Genomic DNA, 25273 nt, shown 5'->3' with positions numbered 1-25273 from the left:
TATTTTTCTCCCCAATGATCCGTAGTGTTGTATCTCAGGAGTGTGATGCATAGAGCAGCCTCTAGACCGGATTCATCCCCTCTGAAGAAGAACACATAATTGCTGCTTTTTCTCTTATCAAAACAGTCTTTTCTTATAACCTTAGGTCAGAGCATGCTGGTTTGCACATTTTTATTATTATTTTATGTCATTTGTTTTTAGCATGGAAGCAGAAATGCATTGTTATATCCAGTCATATGGATAATTTGAGCTAGCCACAGTATATAAAACTTCAGAGAACAAGACAGGCTGAGGAGACCAGAGAAGAAAGAAAAATGTACAATTCTGAAAAAAATGCATATCTTTTACTTCTGTTCATGAATTACTAAATCGTTCCTTCTCTTGGCTGCTGTGTTTGCTTCATACTAATATGTGCTCTCTGTCTCTTGGCATGGTTTCTGCTCAAGGCTATTGTAAGTATGGCTTCCTATTCATTTCCATATACTTAGCAGTTTTTAGATTGTATACTTTTATCTGATATTATAGGTAATGATACTGAAATTTCAAAGTAGGATTCGTGAAAAATGAACATTCTAATACTTGCTTTCTAGGTATATGCTCCTTACAATTAAAATTCTGAAAGTACATCCAAACCTTAGTGGAGAAGTCCTCTCCCTTTGCTCACTTCTGCTCTGCCCCTTATAATTAGTTCATGGATAATAACTGACCTTAATACAAGCTTCCTTTTATAATCTAGTCTCCTCCAACCACACATGTTGATAGTTATAGTCTTCAATTTGGAGAGGCACTGCAACATAGAACACAAGGAAAGGGAGGCTATTCAGAGGGTTTGGGTCCCTGCTGTACTGGACTTTAGTTTTCAGTGTGTTACTTAAGGTACTAAATTGCTGGCCCTCAGCTTCCTCAGTTGTACAACAGGGTTAATATTACTATTGTGAGGTATCTGGCTTATTAACTTGTATTTAGTTGTTTTACTATATAATATGTAGTGAATTCAAAGTAATTTGTTAAGATCTAATCAAAACAAAATTAAGAACTTTGAGTATTTCCATTTCATCCTCTCAGCACAAAGAGAACAATTATTTTAAAACAAAGATTAGAAGATTATTATCTTTTAATAAGATATCTCCTTTTATAAACCTTTTAATAAGATATCTTATTAGAGGTATCATGTATCTATCTTATAAGAAGAACACATAATTGCTGCCTTTTCTGTTATCAAAGCAGTCTTTTCTTATAACCTTAAGTCAGAGCATGATAGTTTGCACATTTTTATTATTATTTTATGTCATTTGTTTTTAGCAAGGAAGCAGAAATGCATTGTTATATCCAGTCATATGGATGATTTGAGCTAGCCACAGTATATAAAACTTCAGAGAACAAGACAAGCTGAGAAGACCAGAGAAGAAAGAAAAATGTGTAATTCTGAAAAAAAAAAGCATATCTTTTACTTCTGTCATAAAATATAAATAATATCTTTTTTAGATAGTAAAGACATAATATCTCTGATAAGATATCGCAATAAAAGTAAGGATATTATCTTTCTGTACGTTTGTGAAAAATAGTGGAAGAGGATGTTGGTCTAATTACCATTACTGTAGAGAAAGATGTGAATTTGAAATTTTCCAAACCTGTTGTAGAATTGATTGAATAAACTCAAGCCTGATGATGCACACCTAAAATCCCAGGCCTCCTGCTTTTAGGAGGAAGGTCATGAGTTCAAGGGCAAACTGGGTTCTGCGTGTGGTGAGTCCCAGGCCATTTCTAAATGACAGGAAGTGGGTAGACGTGAATTAATATATATGGTGATCATCACTAAACAGGGTAGCTAAAAATTGAAGAGGTTTTCTCTCTCCTCATTGCTATTATTAAACAATCAAGCAATGTGTTTTATAAGCCTACATTAATTGATTTTGAGTGACATTTATCACATAATTCCAAACTCTCTATTAATATTTACCCTTGTAAGTGTTACACTGTGAAACTTGGTGGTCCTTTTTATTACTTATTTTATGTAAGTTTTAACTTCTTGCTTTTCAGGAAGTTAAAACTTTAAAAAAAAAAGTTACCCAGTCAAAACTTCAACCTCAGTATCCTAACATCTTACCTTTATATTTCCCGTGCCATGAACTACATTACTTGTCCGCAGTTAATTGTGGCAGTGAACCTGAGACTGCCGTAATGCCAAGAAAGCGACGTAAAAAGTGTGTTACATTAGGGGACTATTTGGATACTGAGTCCAGGAATATCTGGGTCTCTATATAAATTGGGAATTTATATCTGTGTGTTTCTTACTGTGGCTGCTCTCACTTCTGGGCTGCTCTCTTCTTGAAGAGGACTGTAAATTGAGGTACATTGGGTTTTGAGCTCTTTTACCAAAGAGATTACTGGTAGCTTACTCCAAGTTATTTACTGTATATACTTTGATTTTTACAAAGTAACTTGTTAGTTAAAATGTTAAATAATGAGCTAATTTTTTATTTTCCACTTTCAGTCAGTTCTTCTAAAAAAGAAGCTTGAAGAACATCTGTAAGTAGAAAATTTGTTGAGGTTCTTCACATTACAGAACAAAAGCTTTTTGTGTTGTGGGTACAGACTGTGTAGACAGTGGCATAAGATCCTTGAAGATACAGGGAAGTACCACTTGTTAGTGTCTACAGGACCATTTCCACCCAAATCCTGCACATCAATCCAGTGACTGTGAGCTGGGCATGGTGACTCATACCTGCAATGCAGAAACCAAGGCAGGAGAATTACTCCTGGTTTCAGGCCAACTTGGGCAACAGTGTGAGACTCCTTCTTAGAAAGGAGCCTTTATCTGTGACAGGCCAGATAGTAATTATTTGAGGCTGTATGAGTCCTGGCCTCTGTTACAGCCACTCAGCTCCAAAGCAGCTGTAGACAATATTAAAACTAGTTAGAACTGTGTTGCAGTAGAACTTCACATACGGAAACAGGCACCCCTCTAACTGCCCCGATAGACTGCAGCTTGCCAGGCATTGGTTCTTCTATAAGTAAACTTTTTTAAAAATATAATTTTACTAGTTCTTTGAGAATTTTATACAATGTTTTTTGATCATCTCCACGCCCCACACCTTCCCCTAACCCTTCTCCTACCCCACTCTACTTCATGTCTTTTTTGTTGGTTTTTAGTTTTTTGTTTGTTTGCTGGTTGGTTGGTTATCAGATGTCCTGGGCCTCTGGCTCTTACAGTTTTTTTTTTTTCATTTTATATTTCAACCAGTTTTCCTTCCCACCCCTCCTCCTGCCCACGTCCCCCATGGGGAGTCAACAAAGTCTAATGCACTAAATTAGAGCCGGACCAAGCCCCTCACCCCTGCATTAATGCTGAGCATGACATCATTCCAACAAACTAGCTCATGCACCAGGGAGAGATCCTGGTCCCACTGCCAGGGGGCCCCTCAAATAGGCCAAGCTTCACAACTGTCTCCCATATGGGGGCTCCACAGCTGTAGGTCTAGCGTTCGCTAGTTCCCACGAGCATGGTTCAGCTGTCCCTGTAGATGTCTCCATCATGATCTGACCTCCCTTGTCATATATTTCCTCCTTCCTCTCTTCACCTAGATTCCCGGAGCTTGGCCTGGTGCTGACTCTTACAATCTTTCCACCCCCATTTCTCCATGTTCCCTGAGCCTTCGGTATATGTATTATAGCTATATCAAGTTAACATTTTAAAGTAGATGAATCACAGTCATCTTAAGCACAGCTTTTTAACTTGAAAGATGAAATAAAAACTTCAAATACTAACTTTGATTTCTCCTGAAGAAATCTTCATCTTTAGCTGAAGTTAGCTGTGTTAGGGATATTTAATAATTTTTTTCATGCCCAGTAACAACCTTAATTTATCATTTTTCAGCAAAACTGCTTGCAGGCATTAAGTGTGGGGTGGCTATGAATTAGTAGCTGCAGGAAGATACTCATGTTTCTGAAAGTTTGATATGTGTTATCCAGTTTTTTTAATATGTTGGATGGGATAGACTCCTGGCCACTGAAATGTCTAGAAAATCTAATAATAGACAAACTCGTAGTGTTCTAGAACAGTGCTACTCTCCAGCCTTTGTAAGGCTACTTGGAATAAAAACTATTGTATTTTCCATTAATCTCTAACAAAAACAGATAGAATACTTCAGATCAGGGCTGGAGAGATGGCTCAGTGGTTAAGAGCACTAGCTGTTCTTCCAGAGGTCCTGAGTTCAATTCCCAGCAACCACATGATGGCTCACAGCCATCTGTAGTGAGATCTGGTGCCCTCTTCTGGCCTGCAGGTATACATGGAGGCAGAATGTTGTATACTAAATAAATAAATAAATAAATCTTTAAAAAAAAAAAAAGAATACTTCAGATCATAATTCTACTCTTTAACCATTGTTATGTGTTCAGTTGTTTACATGCTAAAAATCTTCATCAGATAGGGTCTTTAGTGAAGATGGCCCCTGTTCTTGTGTCTGTTGTAAAAAAAAAAAAAAACACAAAATAAAGGGGCTAAGAGAAGAGAGCAATTATTTTCTCACAGTTATAGAGTCAAAGAGTTTGAGGGTCAGTTGTCCACAGACTAGTCTCTTAGAGGATGAGCAGCAACGTATTCCACACATCTCCTAGTTGTGGTAGTCGTTGACAATCTTTGGTGTTCCTTTGGTAGCTTGTCTCCAGTTGACACTCTTTCTGTACAGTGCTTCCCTCGTGCTCAAGGGATTTCTTCCAGGATGCTCAATGAATGCCTGAAATCACTCATAGTTCTGAACTCCACATTTTCTAGGGTTTTTTTCTATAGATAAATTCCTCTGATAATAGTTTAATAATAAAATAGAGAAATTATAACACTATCTTAAAGCAGTTATTCTGGTAACCAACTGGTTACTAAGTGACAAGTGTAGATAACTACACAGTCTAGATATACAGAATGAGGGATCATTCACATGTCAGGCAGGACCCAACAAGACCACATGAAAGTTTATCACACAACTTGGTACATTGTATGTCTCAAAAGTTAGCTTCTTTTAGTGTTTTAATGTAATGGTTTGAGTCCAGTTGAGATGAGCAACTGGACCCATGGGAAACAAAGCCACCATAGGAGGAATGTGGGCCTCCCTTTGAAGACAGCAGTAGTGGGCTCAGCATGTACCCTGGTCCAGTAGTACAACCTCCTGCTGTGTCTACAAACATCCAGTTTCTAAATAGTGTCATCATCCCAGTACTAGAGATAAGACCTTTCCTTTTGGAAAACACTTCAGCTCACACAGGACCTCATCTCAGCCACACACAGATTTAAAAACATATCAAATTGGGTTTAAAAATTAAATCAGTAATGACAATTATTACTAAATTATTACTAAAGTTTTTAAGCAATAATAATTCTCATTGACTGCTGGTAGTATTTCTCAGTAACCTCTTCATATCGAAGAAAGTACATACTCTATAATATATTTGCTTTACTGTGTATACCTGAAATTTCCAGAGATAATAATGTCCATGTATAATAGGGAACCTTTAGAAGACCTATATTTAATGATTAATGTAATAAGTAAAATGCTAGACATAAATAATGTATTGCTTAGGAATAAGACAGAAGCAGCAACCATCATATAAATCAGAACACTTAAAAATTTGGACATTGATCACCCCTAGGAAGATGTGTGATTTCTAAGGTTTGGGGATGATTTTTGGTTTATTCATATATAAATAGATATTTTAGATATATATAACGTATATGATCTATATATGTATGATAGTTAGACCTTTAAAAATTATTTACTGAAAAAGGAAAGGATCCAGGAGTAGTAGCCTTTATTCCCAGCACTTGGGAGGCAAAGGTAGGTGAGTCTCTGGGTTCAAGGCCGGTTTAGTCTACAGAGTGAATTTCAGTTCAGTCAGAGTTGCACAGTAAGACCCTGTATCCAAAAAGGCAAGGAGAAATTTATTGCAGTATTTATGCTTTGAAAAAAAATCAAAAGTAGACATAACAAAATGCTGATATTATTGGTTATTGTTTTAGCCATCTGTCTTATACATATTACATAATGCCACACTGAATAATTTAATGGAAGAATTATACATCACATTATTATAACACTTTCACAAGAGAAAAAAATTCTATTTATTCTTTTTATATGGAATATAACTTTTATATAGCAATATACATATCCTAAGTTTCTAAACATAGGTTGTGAATATTTGCCTCCATATAGATATAACCCGAGTCAACATTTAATAGAATTCATCTTTCTTCTTCCCAGTTGATTGAGTACATCTCTATAATCTTCATCTTTTGTTAGTTTCAATGCTGTATTGATAAACTCCTGACTTCCTTTGTTTTGCATTAAACTTTAGTCTGTTTACCTTTGTTTCATAGTGCTTGTGTGCAATGCAAGTGTATTCGAAAGTAATGAATTTTTAGTTCCAATGAAAAAAGAATATAGAAACAAGGGTTGAGCATGTACTTAGAGGTGGAGAATTTGCATAGCATGTATGAGGCACTAAATTGGATCCCCAGCACAGGAAAGAAAAACAGAAGTGATGATATGATCATATATCTTGTTGCAGAGAGAAGCTGCATGAAGCCAACAATGAATTACAGAAAAAGAGAGCCATAATTGAAGATCTCGAGCCAAGATTTAACAACAGCTGTGAGTTTTTCCTAATAGCATTATTAGCCATGCAGCATTCTATAGAATGAATTTATGTAACTTGTTTCTTTTTTAAATACGCCTTTTAGTTATTCTAGCAATTAAGAATTTCCCCTATGGCTGGAGAAGATGATGTGTCTTTCTGGGTCTGGGTTACCTCACTCAGTATGATGTTTTCTAGCTCTATTCATTTTCCTGCAAAATTCAAGATGTCATTTTTTTCTGCTGTGTAGTTCTCCATTGTGTAAATGTACCACATTTTCCTTATCCATCCTTCGGTTGAGGGGCATTTAGGTTATTTCCAGGTTTGGGCTATGACAAACAAAGCTGCTATGAACACAGTTGAGCACATGTCCTTTGTGGCACTATTGAGCATCCTTTGGATATATACCCAAAAGTGGTATTGCTGGGTCTTGAGGAAGGTTGTTTCCTACTTTTCTGAGAAATCGCGACGCTGACATCCAAAGGGGCTGTACCAGCTTGCACTCACCAGCAATGGAGGAGTGTTCCCTTTTCCCCACAACCTCTCCAGCATAAGTTGTCACCACTGTTTTTGATCTTGGCCATTCTTACAGGTGTAAGATGGAATCTCAGAGTTGTTTGGATTTGCATTTCTCTGACGGCTAAGGATGTTGAGCATTTCCTTAAGTGTCTTTCATCCATTTTAGATTCCTGTGTTGAGAATTCTCTCTTTAGGTCTCTACTTTTTTATTGGATTATTTGTTCCTTTGATGACCAATTTCTTGAGTTCTTTATATATTTTGGAGATCAGACCTCTGTCTGATGTGGGGTTGGTGAAGATCTTTTCCCATTCTGTAGGTGCCATTTTGTTAATTAATAATTAAATATAATGTTACTAAAATCTAATTTTTTTACGGACATCTTTTTTCAGCCTTAAGAATTGAAGAATTGCAAGAAGCTTTACGGAAGAAAGAAGAAGAAATGAAGCAAATGGAAGAGCGCTATAAAAAGTACTTGGAGAAAGCCAAAAGTGTGAGTATGAACTTGTAACTATCTCACTGTACATTCCAGAGAGGGTTTTCTCTAGCCTGGAAGTGTAGTGTCCAATTAAAATCATGTTCTTACACAAAGAATAATCAAAGAAATCTAAGCAGAAAAAGATTCCAAGTAAGTAGTGATCAAAATAGATCGCTCCACAAATTGAATAGCAAGAGGACAATGCACCTATGTAAGAAATAGCTTACAGCCACAACTGTAGCCAGTACTTAGAGTTAACAACACATGAAAGAAGAAGAACAAAGCTGAATGAGATGTCTCTATGAGCAGACAGGAACCAATATGGACAAGGTACAAGAGTTGGTTCCTTTTTGTCGTTTGGGTTCCAGGAGTGGCACTCATCAGGCCTGGCATTTAGCATCTCCCTCCGCCAAGAGCAAAGGCTAATGAGTGACATAAATGTGTGAAGACGCCATAATAAAAAAGACCCTGTGAAGTTATAGTTGACTTTAAGAGTTAAGGTTAGAGAGATGGCTCAGCAATTGAGAGCATTTGCTACTTGTGCAGCCCCAGGTTCAGTTCCCAACACCCACAAAGCAGATTACAACTGTCAGTTACTCCAGTTCCAGGGGCTCCGATAGCTCCAGTGGACACCAGGCATGCAGGTGATACACATGCATACACGCTGGAGAGGCCCTCAAACTCATATAAATGAATAAATCTTTAGTTTTACTAAAAATTTAAAGGGCTAGAGAGATGGCTGAGTGGTTCAGAGAACTTGGTATTGCAGGGAGCCCAGGTTTAGTTTCCAGCACCCCCATGGTGGACTCACAGTTGTCTGTAACTCCAGATTCCAGACACCTTCTCTTCATCTCCATAGTCACATGGTACATATAGTCACATGATAGCCATGTATGCCTGCTGAGAATCAAGCCCCTCAAAATAAAGAAATTTGTTTTTGTTTTTAAAGACAGGGTTTCTCTGTGTTACAGCTCTGGCTGTCCTGGAACTCACTGTGGAGACCAGGTTAGCCTCAGCCTCACAGAGATCCACCTGCATCAGCTTCCCAAGTGCTGGGATAAAAGGCATACACTACCACACCTGGCTGTACAGTGCTACAGCCAAGATTTGGTGCTTCCTTATGGAATATCACTGTCATCAGTGATTAACCTGAATCAAAGTGTCTTTTAGACCTTTCTTCACACCATGAAGCTGTTTGAAAAAGTTAACTAGCACCTTTAGGTGGGACTGGAGGGATGGCTCAGCAGCAGCTGTCTATATCTGCAGTCCCATTGGCTCTGATTTCCTTTTCTGATATGTCTACCTACATGTAAACAAAACACCTATACACAGAAAATAATTCTTTTTAAAAGTAAATAAGTAACACCTTTAGGAAACTGTCAGATAATCCAAAATTAGGGTTAAAAGTCAGTATTATGAGAGCTAAGCAGATGGCTCAGTGGATCAGGTGCTCAGTGCACAAGCATGGAATGGAGATGTCATTTCAGATTCCAGGAGTCACATAAAGCTGGGCATGGGTGCACACATGGATAACCTCAGCTCTGAGAAGTGAGACCACAGGACCATCTCAGACTTAGCAGCCAGTCAGTCTAGCCAACGTGGTAAACTCCAGATTCAGTAAGAGGCACTCTCTCAAAAACTAAGGTGGAGCATGATCAAAGGCCCCCAACAGTGGCCCCTGACTGCCACATGTCATCCTGTGCTGAGGTCCTGGAACCCTGTCTAGGATTGACAAGAGAATCACAGACACACACACAGCAAAGTTGAGATCAGGTGGGAATTTCTAACTGCTGCAACCCAGAACCTCATTGTTTTTATTAAGCCCAGGAGAAGGGTTAGCTAGTCTTGGAAGGAGATCTCTATAGTTGTGCAGTCAAGCTGTAAGTATCTGGAAGGAGGAAGCCATAGTTGCTAGTCTTTGCACACACTGATCAATCATTTCTACACACTCATGCTTGGATATCCCCTGGGGAAACTCTTCTATTCCTCTTTCACGTGGTCCATATGGGCACTAGCTTTGGGCCAATTGGTCTCTGAGTTCTTAGGTCAGTATTATACTAAAAAAAAAAGCAGGGGAGTAGAATAAAGAAGTAAGTAGGAAGCTGTACTGCATTAAAAGGAATCCGGCTTGCCAGGTGGAATGCATAAGTCTTTGAGTCCTGAATTGAGGACAGAGAATCACTTTTAAGAGATGCTTTGGCCAAGTAATGTCAGCTACTTCTTAAGACCAAAGCAGGTGGGTTGAAAGTTCAAAACCATCCTGAACAATTTACTGAGACATTTGTCTCAGAATAAAAGGTATAATAAGATCTAGGGATACCTGCCTCATAGATAGAGTGCTTTCCTAGCATGCACAAAGCTAAGACCCCAATCCCTCCTGCTTGTAAAGGTGGGAGATGTAGACATAGACTAAATTCTGGCCATTTTACAGAATTATTATTTTCTTATAGGTGGTGGTAGCATTGTGATCATTAAGTTAAAAAAAAAAGCCTAGGGATAGGCACACTGAAGTACTTAAGGGTTGTATTCACTGGGACTGTGAATTATTTCTAGCACCTAAGAGTGTTAGGGGAGATCAGATATGACAGCGTAGCAACTGTTAAATCCAGGTTAAAAATAATAAATGGGTTTGAACTATTTGGAGGTCTATGTGTTTGAACATTTTGGTAGTAAAACTATTGGTGGAGAACAAAACTACCTCTTCCCCAGAAATCCTGTAATAAATCAGATAGAATTACATTCAGTGTTCATGCCTCCACCATATTACTGACAGAAGAGACGGGCCTGCTTAGGATTCACCCTTGTGTGTCTTTCTGTTTACATGTCCAGGACTAGCCAAAATAAAATAGAAAAGAGCTGTGGATAGCATCTCTCTAGCAGTGCTCAGTAATTCAGAATTGATTCTTCCATCTGTATCATTGAAAAGTTAGGCAATTTTATTTCATACACTTACCTTTTATAAGTGTCCTTAATAGCCTTTGAGTGTTATTTTCCTTTTCTGGTTTGTTTGATTGGGGTAGGGATAAGAATCAAACACAGAACTTCATGCATGCTAAGATAGTGATAGCTATAGCTCTAGATTAGATTAGAGCTATAGCTCTAGCCATTAGATTCCCTGACCCCTACCCACAGTACTGGGGACGGAACCTAGGGACCCATGCGTGTTAGGTATGTACTGTATCACCTGTATCACTGGGTTGTATCTTTTGCCTGATTTTCATTTTTAAGACTGCTTTCTTAGATGCTACATTCTGTAAGTTTGAGGAGTTGAAGTTTGAGTTTTGGGGGATTTGTTGTTTAGGTTATATATGTGAACTTATATGTGTACTTAAGTTTTTCTTTTATATTCGCAGGTTATTCGTACATTAGACCCTAAACAGAATCAAGGAGCAGCACCAGAAATACAAGCTCTTAAAAACCAACTGCAGGAACGGGATCGACTGTTCCACTCATTAGAGGTCAGTTAGTACACCATGCGATAAAATACTGAGGTTTTTAGCTTTTTCAGAGACCCTTGCTATATTATATATTGTAACCTTGGGTTAGGCGGTTAATTGTAAGTATCTTCCTTATGTTGAATTCATTTGTATCTTTACATGTGGTTGTGCTTCAGAAAGAATATGAGAAGACGAAGAGTCAAAGAGACATGGAGGAGAAATACATTGTTAGTGCCTGGTACAATATGGTAAGAGAAGAGTATTCCAGAATATTCAGAATGTAACACAAAGTTGTATGTCATTATATTGCCTTTACTGTAGAAGTAATTCTACCAAAAGAATCTGATAGTAATTTCTCTCCTAACATGTACTAACAAAGCCTTTATGTTGACCTTTAAACTGAGAAGTACCACACCTAAGGCTAAGGCGTTGTGAAACAATCATCCCCAGAGGATAGAAAAGACCAGTTTAGTCTTACTCTTTGGAGCCATTTGTTTTGGGGAAAGCAGACATGGTCATGCCTGAACAGATGCAGTAACTCTGGCTTCGTTGGCTTGTTTCAGTACATTTGCAAGATGAGATTTTCTTTACAGGTAGCGTAACTGTCTCATGGGATATGGAAATATTCAGTTTCAGACTTAGACCACTGAAGGTTTTGAAATGGAGTGTGCAAAGAAACTAAATATGTGTAAGGGAAGGAGATAACTGCTCATTGGCTCATGCCCAGTTGTGAATTTTACAGGATGGGGCGCCTTCTAGGACTTTTGTCTTCCTTTTCTTTGTGTTCTTTTTTAATGAAACCATTTCTGCCGCTTTGAAGTGTTAGGGTTTTCTACATTATTCATTGTGCATGAGGGGAGCTGGTGCTGTGGACACCTATGGCAGCCGAGGGTTCCAAGGGCTGGACAAAGTTGCTAGGCTTGCCTTACTCACAGAGCCGTCTCTCCAGCCAAATGCTAGTGTTTTGAAACAGGAAGTTGGGCTGTCCTTTCAGTTTTTCCCTTTTGTCCTATTGCTCTCCTGTTGGCATAAATATTGTTTTGTTTTAGTATTACTACTGTTGGTACCCGCTCTTAAAGGTTAGCTCTCCAACCTTAAAATGTGAAAAATGTAAAAATTTGCTTCATGACATGTGTCTACAGTACACCAGTGTGTTTAAGATCTTATTGTAATTTTTCTTTTAAAAGGGAAATAATTTTGAATGAAAATATTATTTTGGGTTTTTTTTGTTGTTGTTCTTGTTTTTGTTTTGTTTGTTTGGTTTTGGTTTTTCAAGACAGGGTTTCTCTGTAACTTTGAGCCTGTCCTGTAACTAGCTCTTGTAGACCAGGCTAGCCTCAAACTCACAGAGATCCACCTGCCTCTGCCTCCTGAGTGCTGGGATCAGAGGCATGCACTACCACTGCTCAGCTCGAGAATGTTATTAACAAATAAAATTTTCTTGAAAATTAAATTTAAAAATTAAATAAATTTTATTAAGGGATTTTCTGTGGACATTAACCCTAACCCTACTGTTCTATCTTCCTGGAAGCTGTGTTCCCAGTCTCACAGACCTGTACCTTAGTCCCTGTTAGCAATTTCACATATTGCTTCTTATGGAACTGGATTTATTTATTTTGTGACATGGAACTAAAGGATAGTGCTAATTTTTAACTTTTCAGAATGAAGGGGTAATTTCAAATAGACACATGCAGGTTACTCACAAAAAAAATCAATAGGAGCATCATGCTTATACTCAGAATGTTTTGCATCTCAGACAACTTAAATAGGAATCAAAACGGTGACTACTGGGGCAAGGTATAAGTTTCTCAACAAATAGCTTTGTATTGGCCTCTGACATCTTAGAAGGGTGTAAAAAGTGTAGCACAGTGGCTCTAGAATACAGAGCACAGTCAACTGCCTGAAAAATTAGAATTATAAATAAATGTAGTAAAACATTTCAGTAGATATTTGCTAGTGTTATTCAAACCTTCAAATATATTTTTTAAGTTAAAGCTGAGCTAAAAAGTATATTCTGGGGGTTGGCAGAATGACTTAGCAGGTAATTATGCTTGCTACTCAAACCTGGCACCCTGAATTCAATAACTAGAACCTGTGTAAAATGGAAGAGCACCAACTCCATAAAGTTGTCCTCTGACCTCCACATAAACTGTGATACAGGCATCCTATCTGTATACATCGTGTATGCACACATAATAACTGTACACATGCTACCACCCCACCCTCTAGGGACATACCCTAAGGCATAGTGAATTAAGACAGCAATCCCGGTTCAAGGTCTGCTGGTTTGACCTAGTCCTAGGCTAGCGGGGCTACATCATAAGACTCTGCCTTAAAATACGACAGAGGCAGAGGCAGGCAGATCTCTGTGAGTTCAAGTATGGTCTACAAAGAGAGTTCCAGGACAGCCAGGACTGTTACACAGAGAAACCTTGTCTAAAACATACAGAAAAGAAATGTCTTCTAAGATTTCCCATTGAATAAAATGGGTTGTGTTCTTAGGTGCATATGAATGGATGAAGTTATATTCAGAATGCAAAGCTATGGCCAGTGTTTTCCTAGAAGCTTATAAGAAATAGGAAGCTTGACTTTCCAGTCTCCTGTTTCCTGTGCTGTATTTCTCTTTGTCATCTTCCACTTCTCCACATCAGTTTACCTGTTCTGTGTTACTGGTGTGATTAACCAGAAGCCGTCTTATTAAAAGAACACTTAAGACTGGCCCATGCCCAGGCTCTTGGTTAGTCGTCTGACTTTAGCAAGGTGGTTTGCTGTTGCTGTCGCTCACTGTTTCTCCACATGCTGAAGTACCCCTGCTTCCTTCTCCTGTCTAGGGGTAGCTTGGTGACTTTTGCCCCTCTTCAAAGGTAGTAAGTGGTTTTTCTGCTTTCAAGGGGAGATCCCCCTTCTTGGTTGTATCTTCTGTTATGGGTTGTCAGAAACTTTTTTGAGTTTCTTTGAGAATACAAGTCATCCCTGAAGTGAAGAAAAACAGCACTGTGGTATGTATAGTACCTAGTATGACTTTCCATCATAAAAACCAAGTGCATCTGTGTTTCTCTTCCTGATTAGTTCTGTGATTTCCACAATCTGTGTGAATCTGCTGCTGCCAATCATTTGCACTTTTCTTGGAAAATCAGTTTGATTTGAAAGGACAAAATAGGTAGCATCTTCTAAAAATCGTCCTCCACTATCTCGTTTTGATTGTTGTAAATTCATAAAATTAAACCTTAATTTTTCCAAAGGAAGATTTGTACTTAATTATTGGAATGAAATGATTTCATAAAATTTTAAGTCATGAATGAGTAGAATAAATATTCCTAATTAATTGTACTTTGCTATTTGATATAGTAAATTCTGCATGATGATATTTATTTTTTAAGGATATCCCATGTTTTCACTGACTGCTTGTGTTTCTGTTTTAATGTTACAGGGAATGACTCTACATAAAAAGGCGGCTGAAGATAGACTAGCTAGCACAGGTTCAGGGCAGTCATTTCTAGCAAGGCAAAGGCAAGCAACCAACACAAGAAGATCCTATCCAGGCCATGTCCAGCCAGCCACAGCAAGGTAGAGAGGTCTCGCCATTAGGGATTTTTAAAAGGCATACTTCTGTTACATATAACATTTCAGGAAATCCAGCTGGCTTCGTTTGTTCTCTCCTGTGTTGATATTTAGTGTTTCTCACTTGAGAATCTCTCTTGCATCTTTTAGTTTCTTTGTCCTTTATGGTCTTTTCAGTTTCTTTTAATGTGCCAAAAATTTGTAAATGTACAATTAAAAACGTTGTATAATAGTGTAATACTTTTCTTTGTATGAAAATGTCTTCTTCCCCATTTGTGTGGGCTTTGTAAAGAATCAGATTTTCTGCCAATAATTGATACACAATTTATATTCTTTATCGTGCCTACTGTGTTACCATACTTTATAAGAATGTCTTTGTTTAAAGGGAATTAATCTTTTTATGGTGTATTAATCTGTGTTTTCAGTTGTTTTTCAAATGCACTTCAGATAACTTCAATACTTACTGTACTATCCAGAGTGGTGTCGAGAGCACTTGTGCAGAGGCCGTAGTCAGATTGTACGGCACCTGGCAGGGTCGCTGGGAGGGAAGAAAGAAGTTTTCATGTTGTTTTACTAGAAATTAAACTTACTCTAAGATTTGGAGTTTATTTTCAGAACATAACTATTTCCTGCTGTCATGTTTGCTGGCAGAAGTGGAATTGGTGAAGATGTTTGGGTAGACATTACAGAGGATTAAAAAAAAAATTGGCAGGCTTTTTTTTTCTTCTTTTGAAATATCTTAGTAGTTAAGAATCAGATTCTAGCCACACACTTTTAATTGCTTTCCACATGTAAAAGATTTATTTTTCATATAGGTAGCCTTCTCTTTGGGGCAGTTCTTTGACTTATGCCTTATATGTTTTATATATTCTGTAAGCCTTCCCTTTTCTCAATCTTATTAGCTAACATCTTAATACCATTAATTAAGATCAGTACATGCCTTTTGTGTGTAATATTATGATAGATCTCTTTACAGTGTTCTCTAACTCTACCTATGAGTCCAAGAGTTGGTAACTGGAGAGATTTTGGGGTATTTGGTTGTTGAAATTGCTTACATTATATGCCACATTTATTTACATAGATGAATGCCTGCTAAGCAGTCGCTGGTAAGCACTTTGTCTATATAAGGTATCATATAATTTTAAACTATCATTCACTTGAAAATGATACACCTTTTGTCTTTCTCCATATTGATTTATGTATTTGATCCCAGGTAGTATTTAAGGTTTCTTCCAGCCTTTTTCTTGTTCCAAACCACATTTTTCAAAAGAAAAAAGAAATCTGGAATCTGGTCAGAGGGTTATTTTGTTTGTGTTTAGGTAAGTCATCTAGTGGAGGATGTTATTTTATGTACTTGCTATTCAAAGTGCTGATGTTACTTAGGTCTGTATAAAAGACAAATAACTTTAATTCCAGTTTAATGTGATTAAGACTTTTCAGAAACTATATGCAAGTGCTTCATTTTAACTCCCTCCTCTTTTATAAGAAAATTGACCTAGAAATTTGTCCTGCATGTTTTGTTTTGTTTTTGTCAGACAGAGTCTTTGTGTAACCCAGGCTGTCGTGAACACATGATCCTCTGGATTATAGATGGGAACCTCCATACTCAGCTCTTAGAGAGAACCGTTCTTGAGGAAAGGTATTAGAACACAGAGAAACGACACCGCATCGTGCAGCATTTCTTTAAAGATATTCACTGCGAATGTCTGAGCACAGTATGAGGCATCCGCCTAGGCAGACCATAAAGCAGCGAGACTTGGAAATAGTGGAGAGAGCCGTGTGAGGACAGTGCACTGTGGGCGCAGGGCAAACAGACCTCATCTTTTAGGTCCGGTTTTGTTTATTTCAAGACAATCTAGCTGTATTATCCAGACTTGCCTCAGATCCTTTGACTGAAAGCCATCCTCCTGCCTGTGCCTTCCAAGAGGCTGAAATTAAGGTATGTGCTGTCATGCCTACATGATATGTCAGGCTTGAAAATAAAAGATTAAAATTGGGACCAGCAAAATGGCTCAGCTGGAAGAATACTTGCCGCCAAGCCTGACGACCTCAGCTCGTGAGATTCCTGGGGTCCAGGTGCTGAGGGAACAAGCTATTCCCAAGGATTGTCCTCTGACCTCCAGACTCACACAGGTTTAGGTACACACACATAAATATGTGTTAAAAGATTAAAACTAGTTTAAAATACTCTTACTTCATCTTTGGTTCATAGAATATCTAAAACTCAAGCACTTTTAAAGAAACAAATTAGTCTATGATCCATACTCTTAATAAAATACTGCTTTTTGAGAAGTTATGCTTGTAGAACAAAGAGGATGTGAAAGCGGGAGACTCTGGAAGCCACTTTTCAGCTAGGTTTACCTGTGAGGTAAAAACATCTCAATGTTTTGATTTTCTGTTTACCTGCCCTCTCTATGTGCACACCCACTTACCCAGATATTTTCTCTAGATGTTTTGGAAATGCCTCAAGCTTTCAGAAAGAAATTTAGCTTCTGATTTTCATCAGCATCTGCTGTGTGCTAATTTCAGTGTTTATAACCTTCGCTTTGTTTGTTGTCTGTATCTTTAATGTTTGGTGGATTTCACTCAGTAAATTGAAGAAATATCGTGTGATATTTCAGAATAAAATAAAGTATACTTTCATAAGAAACAGCATCCGAACATATACTTTAGGCATCATAAAGCCAAGAATAAACCTAAATAAAGCAGTGGCAGCTTTCCCATTGCATGGTTTAGGTCAGGACTTAGGGGATTACAGTTTCTCCGTCCGTGATCAGGAATGTTGTGGGTACTCTGATGATGATGTGTGGTCTCCCTAGAAGTTAAGAGGTCAGTGATGCTAGGCTGTGTCTCCACAGGCTGCTTTTACGGTACTTCCCTGAAGCCTCCTAGCTTCTTCCCTGAAGCCTCCTAGCTTGTCCTGGCAATACAAGAGAATGAGGACAGTGGGTCAGTGTCCTTGTATCAGGTTGAGAGAAGCTGTTGCCAGCATCTGAGTTCTTGTAACAAGCTTATTTTCTATGCCATCTATCCAGGGTTTAAAAAAAAAAAGCCAAAGAAAACTACTTAAAAAATGACCATTTATGTCCCACATTATACATTTAAGATTAGAACAGGAAAACAGTCCAGTAAATGTAATTTAGTTTCTTGCATCAGAAATAAAAATAACTAATATAGTTGCACATATTTTAATTTAATTTTAAAAACTGGGACTAGAGAGTTGTCTCAGTATTTAAGGGCATTTATGGTTCTTCCCAAGAACACAGGTTCAGTTCCCAGAACTGAAATGAAAGGTCATAATAACCAACCATCTGTAACTGCAGTTCTAAGGAATCTTATACCCTCTTCTGACCTCCACAATCACCAGGCACATGCATGTGTACATGCATGCATGCAGGCAAGCACTCATACACAAAATAAATCTATAAAAAGAAAATTTAAACTGGGTCATAGTTTTCTTTTGTCTGATTACTTAAAAACAAAAATAAGTCCCTAAATAATTGATTCATATTGAAACTTAATCCAGATTGAACTATTTCTGTCATCTTGGTAAAATTAGCTTAATGTGATGATTAAATTATATGGATGATATTGTCCAATTATTTTGAAGTTGTTTGGTTAATGTAATTTGAGCCCAGCTACAAAATCAAGGTAAATGGTTCTTTTATTTTGTTTTTCGAGACAGGGTTTCGCTGTGTAGCCTGGGCTGTCCTAGAACTCACTCTGTAGACCAGGCTGGCCTCGAACTCAAGAGATCCACATAACCTCTGGCTCCTGAGTGCTAAGATTAAAGGCATGTGCCACCACTGCCTGGCAAGTCAAGCTAAATGTTATCTGTCAGACCTTCCAGTCTAATTTCATTAATTGTTACAGATCCAGATAGAGGTTAATTCTAAAATAAGTCAGGTCTTAGTGGAAGGAAAGATACAGTCAATGAGCAGCGTTATCCTTCTTTTCAATAGCAGTTCTCTTAGTCTTGTCAGTAAGAGGGCTAGGGTGTGCTTAGTTGGTGTAGTGTTCGCTTAGGATACGTGAAGTACTGGGTTCAGTCCCTAGCATTTTAGGAGATGGTTGTACACCTGTAGAGAGTTTGAGGCCAGTTTGGGTCACGTGAGATTCTACCTTCAAAAAGAAAAAAATGTATATAGTTCTTTTGTAAAATCTTGCTCCCATATAAGCATTGATCTATTGCACTAACAATAACCATATTTTAAGCTTTGAAATAATTCATTATGAGTTATCATTAACCAAAAACATATATTTTAAAATACCTTCTTTACTCTCCAAATTTAATTTTCATTTGTTCAGATCTCTTAGTACACAAATGTTGTAACAGTTGGGAAATGTTGTGCCTGAACATCCACAGTCCATATCCTAAAGAAATCTAGCTAATTTCCATTTGCTCGAGTTAATAACATAATTCGGCCCCACAGTGAGAGGGACATGTGTGGTATCTTTTCTGCTAAGGTGGAATCACATGAGTACCACATGTCTTCGGTTTTCTGTTCATTAAACCATGGAAGAATAATTGGACCTTTGTTGTTTTAGATTAATATTTTTAATTGGGGGAGGGTGACTTGGGAAGGATGTGTGCAAGAGCCAGTGGAGGCCAGAAGAAAGCATCAGGTCCCCCGGGGATGGAGTTAGAGCTGCCCTGTGTGGAACTTGGGTTCTCTGCAAGAGTAGCCAGCTTTCCTCTCCAGCCCCAAGTATCTGGACTCATATTGTGAAGAGGTTTTTTTTTTTTTTAACCTTTAGATAGCAATCAACCTGATTCAGCTTTGTATTTAACAGTGAAACATATGTGATATCCCAGAACATGGGAACCTGAGGCTGGAAAAAAATATAAGTTGGAAGCTCTCCTGGGCTATACAATGCAATGCAACCTTGTTTCAAAAAACAAAACAAGCGTATGCCAAACAAAGTAGAATGGGAAGCCAGGCCTGTTATCTAGCATACTCAAGACTACATTCATTCCGTAGTATGGGTGAATGAATGAATGAATGAATACATAAATGCATAAATAAAGTGGGATATCTCAATCTATAAAAATTATTTTATTATGTTCTGTTTTCCTTTTTATAAATTAAGGGGTTTTCTATCCAATAAAATTAACTTTGTTAACTACAGTGCTGTCAGAATTAAAAGCAATCCAACCCTTTTTTTTGTTTTTTGGTTTTTTTTTTTTTTTGGTTTTTGAGACAGTGTCTTTCTCCATAGCACTGTGTGTCCTGGAACCCTGGAACTCACTATTGTAAACCAGGCTGTCCTTGAACTCACAGATATCTGCCTGCCTCCGCCTCCTGGGTGCTGGGATTAAAAGTATGCACCATTGTGCCTGGCGCCTTTTTTTTTTCTTTATTTATTTTTTTGGTCAACCCAATTTTATTATGTTTATTTAGAAAGAGGTTTCAAGAACTTACTCTTTTTTTAAAAATATTTATTGATTTATTATGTATACAATATTCTGTCGGTGTGTATGCTTGAAGGCCAGAAGAGTGCACCAGACCGCATCACAGATGGTTGTGAGCCACCATGTGGTTGCTGGGAATTGAACCTTTGGAAGAGCAGGCAATGCTCTTAACCTCTGAGCCATCTCTCCAGCCCCCCAGAACTTACTCTTTTAATCTGATTTGAATATCCTGTGATTCTTTTCCCCATTTTCTCTTTTGGTAGGAGGAAGGCTACTCTCAACACATCTCACATAATTTTTACTTTTGTAATATTTAAGTGATTGATGTATGCTTTTCATTGAATATTTGTCCAACTTTGACACAATAATGTTCTAAGTTTTTTAATACTGTACAGCTCTGAGAAACCTAGAAAACATGAAATAATTTGCTCATAACTAACTCACTTGCTGATAACACAACTAGCTTCTTACCCTTCCTGTCACTTAGAATTATCAGTCCTATGTTTAGTGTCCTGTTTATAAAACGAAAGAACCCAAACGTTCCAAACATCTTTCCTTTTAAGTCATTAGTTATGCCGTGGAAAGTATACTGGTTACTTTAAAACATCTTTTCAAGCCAGGTGTGGTGGTGCACACCTTTAATCCCCACACTTGGGAGGCAGAAGCAGGCAAATCTCTGAGTTCTGGGCCAGCCTGGTCTCCAGAGTGAGTTTCAGGACAGCGAGAATTACACAAAGAAACCCTGTCTTAAAAAAAAAAAAAAACAGGAAAAAGACAACTTTTCATCAGTCTGATTTATGTTACCATTTTGAGTAAAAAAAAAAAAAAAAAAAAAAACCAGAACCCTAAATTCTCTATTTAATGTTATAAAATATGAATATAGGTAGATTCTTCCAGTTACACTAAAGTAATAGAACAGGGACCTTGGTTTGAGAAATGAGAGTCCTGAACCTAATTATGGCTTGTATATGAAGTTTGATAACGGGGAGGGGGGGTCTGTAAAATGCTTATGACTTATATGTGTATATAAATTTAAATATGTATATGTGTATATTTCTCACTCCGTGTGTGTATATATAATATATATATACACATACTTAAAACTAGACATAGCAATATTTGCTTTACATGTCTCTTCAGTATTTTTCTAATTTTAGTAATGTACTGCAAGGTTAAGTCTGAATGTAGTATGTAAAAGAAAATAGAAATTGAAAAGGTAAATGGCAATTAAGACAAGTAAGCCCATTGTAAAGAGTAGAGTGAGAGTATTGGAGCACAAAGGAGCCTAATTAACACATATTTAGGCCGAGAGACATACTCAGAGAATATCTTATTAAATGTTATAGTCAACAAATACTCCGTCATTATTACACATTTATCTGATAAAAGAGTAGGCCAAAACTAATTTCTAATTGACTTTTGATGGGTATTAACTAAGCATATAATCTGTATGTTATTTGGAGGGAAAGCATTTCTTTTTATACTTATTAAGAAGTTATTACTAGGGGCTGGAGAGATGGCTCAGTGGTTAAGAGCATTGCCTGCTCTTCCAAAGGTCCTGAGTTCAATTCCCAGCAACCACATGGTGGCTCACAACCATCTGTAAAGAGGTCTGGCGCCCTCTTCTGGCCTGCAGGCATACACACAGAATATTGTATACATAATAAATAAATATTTAAAAAAAAAAAAGAAAAAAGAAGTTATTACTAAGTCTGACATGTGAATTTAGGATGTTAAACTTTGATTTGATGAGATGAGAAAAAAAAATTATGATGGCTAAAAATGATCACCAGCTTCCCAACAAGTATCTGTATCATACATTATATAGTTTACAAACCATTGTCTTAATGTCCCTCTGAATTATAATTGTACCACCACAAAAATGTCTGTATGAAGACAAAAGTGAACTTTTAAAACCATTCAAAGTACGCCTTTATGTATCTGAGGCTTTACCACAGGCTCACAGGCAGATGTTTAGGTCCGAAGATGAAATTGTAGGTGTCCATTGTCTCAAATATCTCACCTATAGGGCTATTAAAACCTGAATTGTATCTACTTGGAACTTAATTAAATATTGTGAGAACAAGCTAGTGAGTAAAAGACAACCTTAATACATGCTGAGGACATTGAGCACATGGACGTGATGTCTGCTCAGACTGTCACACAAGGCAACCCTATTACATGCTGAGGGCATGAGCACAGGGATGTCTGCTCAGACTGAACTGACAGTGGTGAGCTCAGCAGCTGTGTTGTCAAAGCAGTGGCGAGAAACCTACTTTTGTTCTTGTACTGTGTCTTCTGTCTGTAGTCTCTTCTACTAGAGACAGGCATCTTAATGTTGTCTGCCCTCCTCATCAGTCTAGGTTGTTTATATCCACTACAAAATTTCCAGCTTTTTACTGATATTAAATAACTCTTCCTTTCCTCTTCTGCTGCACTTGAGCATTTCCTGTTGGCATACCAGTGTCATGAGTCAAAATCTGGAAATAACTTATTCCTAGGTCAACCAACAACACTGAAGCTGGCTTTTGGTTTTTGTGCTGGGAATTGAGCTTAGGGCCTCATGCACTCCAGGGCAAGTGCTCTACCATTGAACTCCATGCCAGCAAATCAAGACCTCTTGAATACAAACATGTTTGAAACTACGTTCTCGTTAATAAAATTAAACACTTTCCTGTTTAACGAGATTGTCTTACCCTTTGAGGGGTTGTCTCTTAAAATAAAAACCTGTAGATTGCTCCTAGTTTTTCCCACCATTGCAAATACCCAAAAAGAAGAGAAGGGGGTGCTCTCTCTCTCCCCCTCCTTCCCTCTCCAGAAACTGAGAAGTCAGAGGCATCTAAAAGACAGTGGGGAAAGGTGATTTTTAGAAAAGGGAGGCTCTAGAGATGCTGGATGCTGCAGAAATATTAATTGTACTGTGAGATTTTTTTTTTTAATCTTGGCTTTTTTTTTTTTCTTAAATTTGTCTTGTAAAGGTTTCTTCTTGTGCTGGTGAATTTACACCCGGAACTCTCCCATCTGCAACATGAATTTAGTAATCATGTTGGAGACCAAAAGTGCTGAGGCTTGTTGACTGCTAACCCTGATTACTGCCAGAGAATTGGCTCATAAAAGCGTGTGCTGTTTTGGGTTTTGCCTTGTTTCAAAGGATATACATGTTTTAATAGTGTAAAAAGTTTGTGCATTTGGGGCCAGAGAACCTAGCTCCAGTAGCAGAACAGGTGACTAAATTACACAAGACTCTGCCTGTCTTAAGTTCAGGGTGAGTCAGTCTGCGTCTCTCGCTGTCTGTCTCTCTCTAACACACACACATGCGCGGATGGACAGATGCACACAAGTTTCTACTGATGACGTTTGCTTGCTTAAGTCAATCACTTAGAAGAAAGCAACACTGAAATAGAAAAGCCTGCATTCAACTGTAAGGAAATAGGTACCTTTTTTTTTCTTTACTGAGTAAAAAAATCAGAAAGCCAGGATAGTATCACACACCCATAATCCCAACACCAGGCTGAGACAGCAGGACTACAAGTTTTACATCAGATGAGGCAACATAGAAAATTCAAAGCCTGTCTGTTTCAAAAAAAAAAAAATTCATGAGTACAAAAAATATACAGTGTTTTAAATATGTTCTATGTAAGTGTTTAATGAGTGGATTTCTAAGTGTCCTAACATCTCCTAGCTTCTTGTAATTTGCATAAAGTAGATTATAGACCAAGTCAGTACCACCTGCCGTGTGTGGCAGTTTTAACCTGAAGGTAACTCACACCTGTAATTCTAACACGGGGAAGGCCGGGATAAGAGGACTTTGCGCAAGGATCAGACCATCCGTGGCTACACGGGGAGATTCTGTCGGGTGTTTCAGCGCTACAGTACTCACGTGCGGTGCACAGCACAGGTGTAGAAAATGCAGAAAACCGCCAGAAAACAGAGGCAGTCAGCTAAGGAGCAGCGGCTAAAGGGTTTAACAGGTGAAAAGTGTTTGTTAGAAAAGTTTTGTGTCATTATTTTTGGCCTTGGAAAAATCATAACTCCATATTGTGAGCTTTTAATATACTCTTCCCAACGCAAATGGTCAGTGCTTTGTCAACTGGTTAACTAAATCATTTTATAAATCATTTAATATCTTCAGGCATTTCTCCCTTTTATACTTTTTAAATTGATTATCATCAAACAGAAACTGATAATAAATGCTTAACTTATTCTCAAACAAAATTAGTAAACATCATAGCCTTATATTATTTAAATCTACTTATATCTCAGTATCTCATGAAGGTCACCTTTTGTTTCTGCCTTGTAGCTTTAAAGTCATATTTGACTGTCTTTCACTTCAAAGATAGAGTTAGGACCAAAGAATTTGGTTTTCTTCATGGTTCCCTGCTCTTAATTTGCTTGGAAGATGAATGTGACCAATTTTTTTCTTTCTGAAGCAAACATTTGCTTTTCCAGACTGTGACTAGGCGATGGAAACGTTGGGAGTGTACTGGTTCTCTTGCACTGTACTAAAGTACTTATCTAACTTAAAGAAAAGGATTATGCCGATTTATCGGAAATTTTCTAATCAAACTAAAGGACTTCTTTTAAATGTATGTGTCTGTGTTGGTTTGTTGTTACTATTTTTGATTTCTGGAGTTAGCGATAATGGAGATCCAACCTAAGACCTTGCAGATGAGATTTGAGACAGGTTCTCCCTTTTTTGCCTTGGCTGGCCTGGAACTCAACGGAGATCCACCTGCCTCGCCTCCTGAGTTGCTGGGATTAAAGGTGTGTGCTCCACAACCCCTGACATCAGTTGCAATTCTTCTGAGTCAGACTCACACTTAGTGACACCTTTCCTGCTAAAAGGTCACAGTGCTCTCCTCGTGTTTTAAAACTTTGATAACCAGGCAACAGAATCACAACAGTATTGCCAATTTCTAAACAAGTTATGAAATGATTACTGTGATCCAAGTACAGATGAGCATGTGATGTGTGTGTGTTGGTTTTGTTGAGTTCTACAAAGACTCATGGGTTACGGATAATTTTCAGTATGCTCTAAGTAATGGTTTAGTGCAAATATAGGAAATGACTGCACCCGGATGCTGAGCAGTGGTCTGGCACCTCATTTTCATTACTTTTTAAAATAGCTTTAGTTACTCACAATTCAAATCCACTAAAATACTGTCATCCCTAATGACATCCCTACTGTCATTTATAGATTCTGTAATTCGTACTATTTTGTACTCTGAAAAATAATTTCC

General features: G+C 37.8%; 1 protein-coding gene across 2 annotated transcripts in view; it reads left to right on the top strand.

Moving 5' to 3' along the window:
- Positions 1 to 20870, top strand: part of Hook3 (hook microtubule tethering protein 3) — an 83715-nt gene extending 62845 nt beyond the window's left edge. The window contains exons 17-23 of one of the 2 annotated variants that reach the window (XR_012911847.1): positions 2495 to 2529; positions 6562 to 6644; positions 7537 to 7637; positions 10976 to 11080; positions 11236 to 11307; positions 14490 to 18319; positions 20726 to 20870. Coding sequence is in view for 1 of the 2 variants with exons in the window: in XM_075986435.1 (XP_075842550.1) it covers positions 2495 to 2529; positions 6562 to 6644; positions 7537 to 7637; positions 10976 to 11080; positions 11236 to 11307; positions 14490 to 14630 (537 nt within the window). In the remaining variant the exon portion in view is untranslated. Of the gene's footprint in view, positions 1 to 2494; positions 2530 to 6561; positions 6645 to 7536; positions 7638 to 10975; positions 11081 to 11235; positions 11308 to 14489 lie in introns of both variants that reach the window. The other variant, XM_075986435.1, reaches the window with a different exon arrangement.
- Positions 20871 to 25273: the final 4403 nt, after the last annotated feature.

Source organism: Microtus pennsylvanicus, chromosome 9, assembly GCF_037038515.1.
Source record: "Microtus pennsylvanicus isolate mMicPen1 chromosome 9, mMicPen1.hap1, whole genome shotgun sequence".
In the NCBI taxonomy this organism is placed as follows: domain Eukaryota; kingdom Metazoa; phylum Chordata; class Mammalia; order Rodentia; family Cricetidae; genus Microtus; species Microtus pennsylvanicus.
The sequence above is the reverse complement of the archived record's forward strand: the minus strand, read 5'-3'. Positions and strand labels throughout refer to the sequence as shown.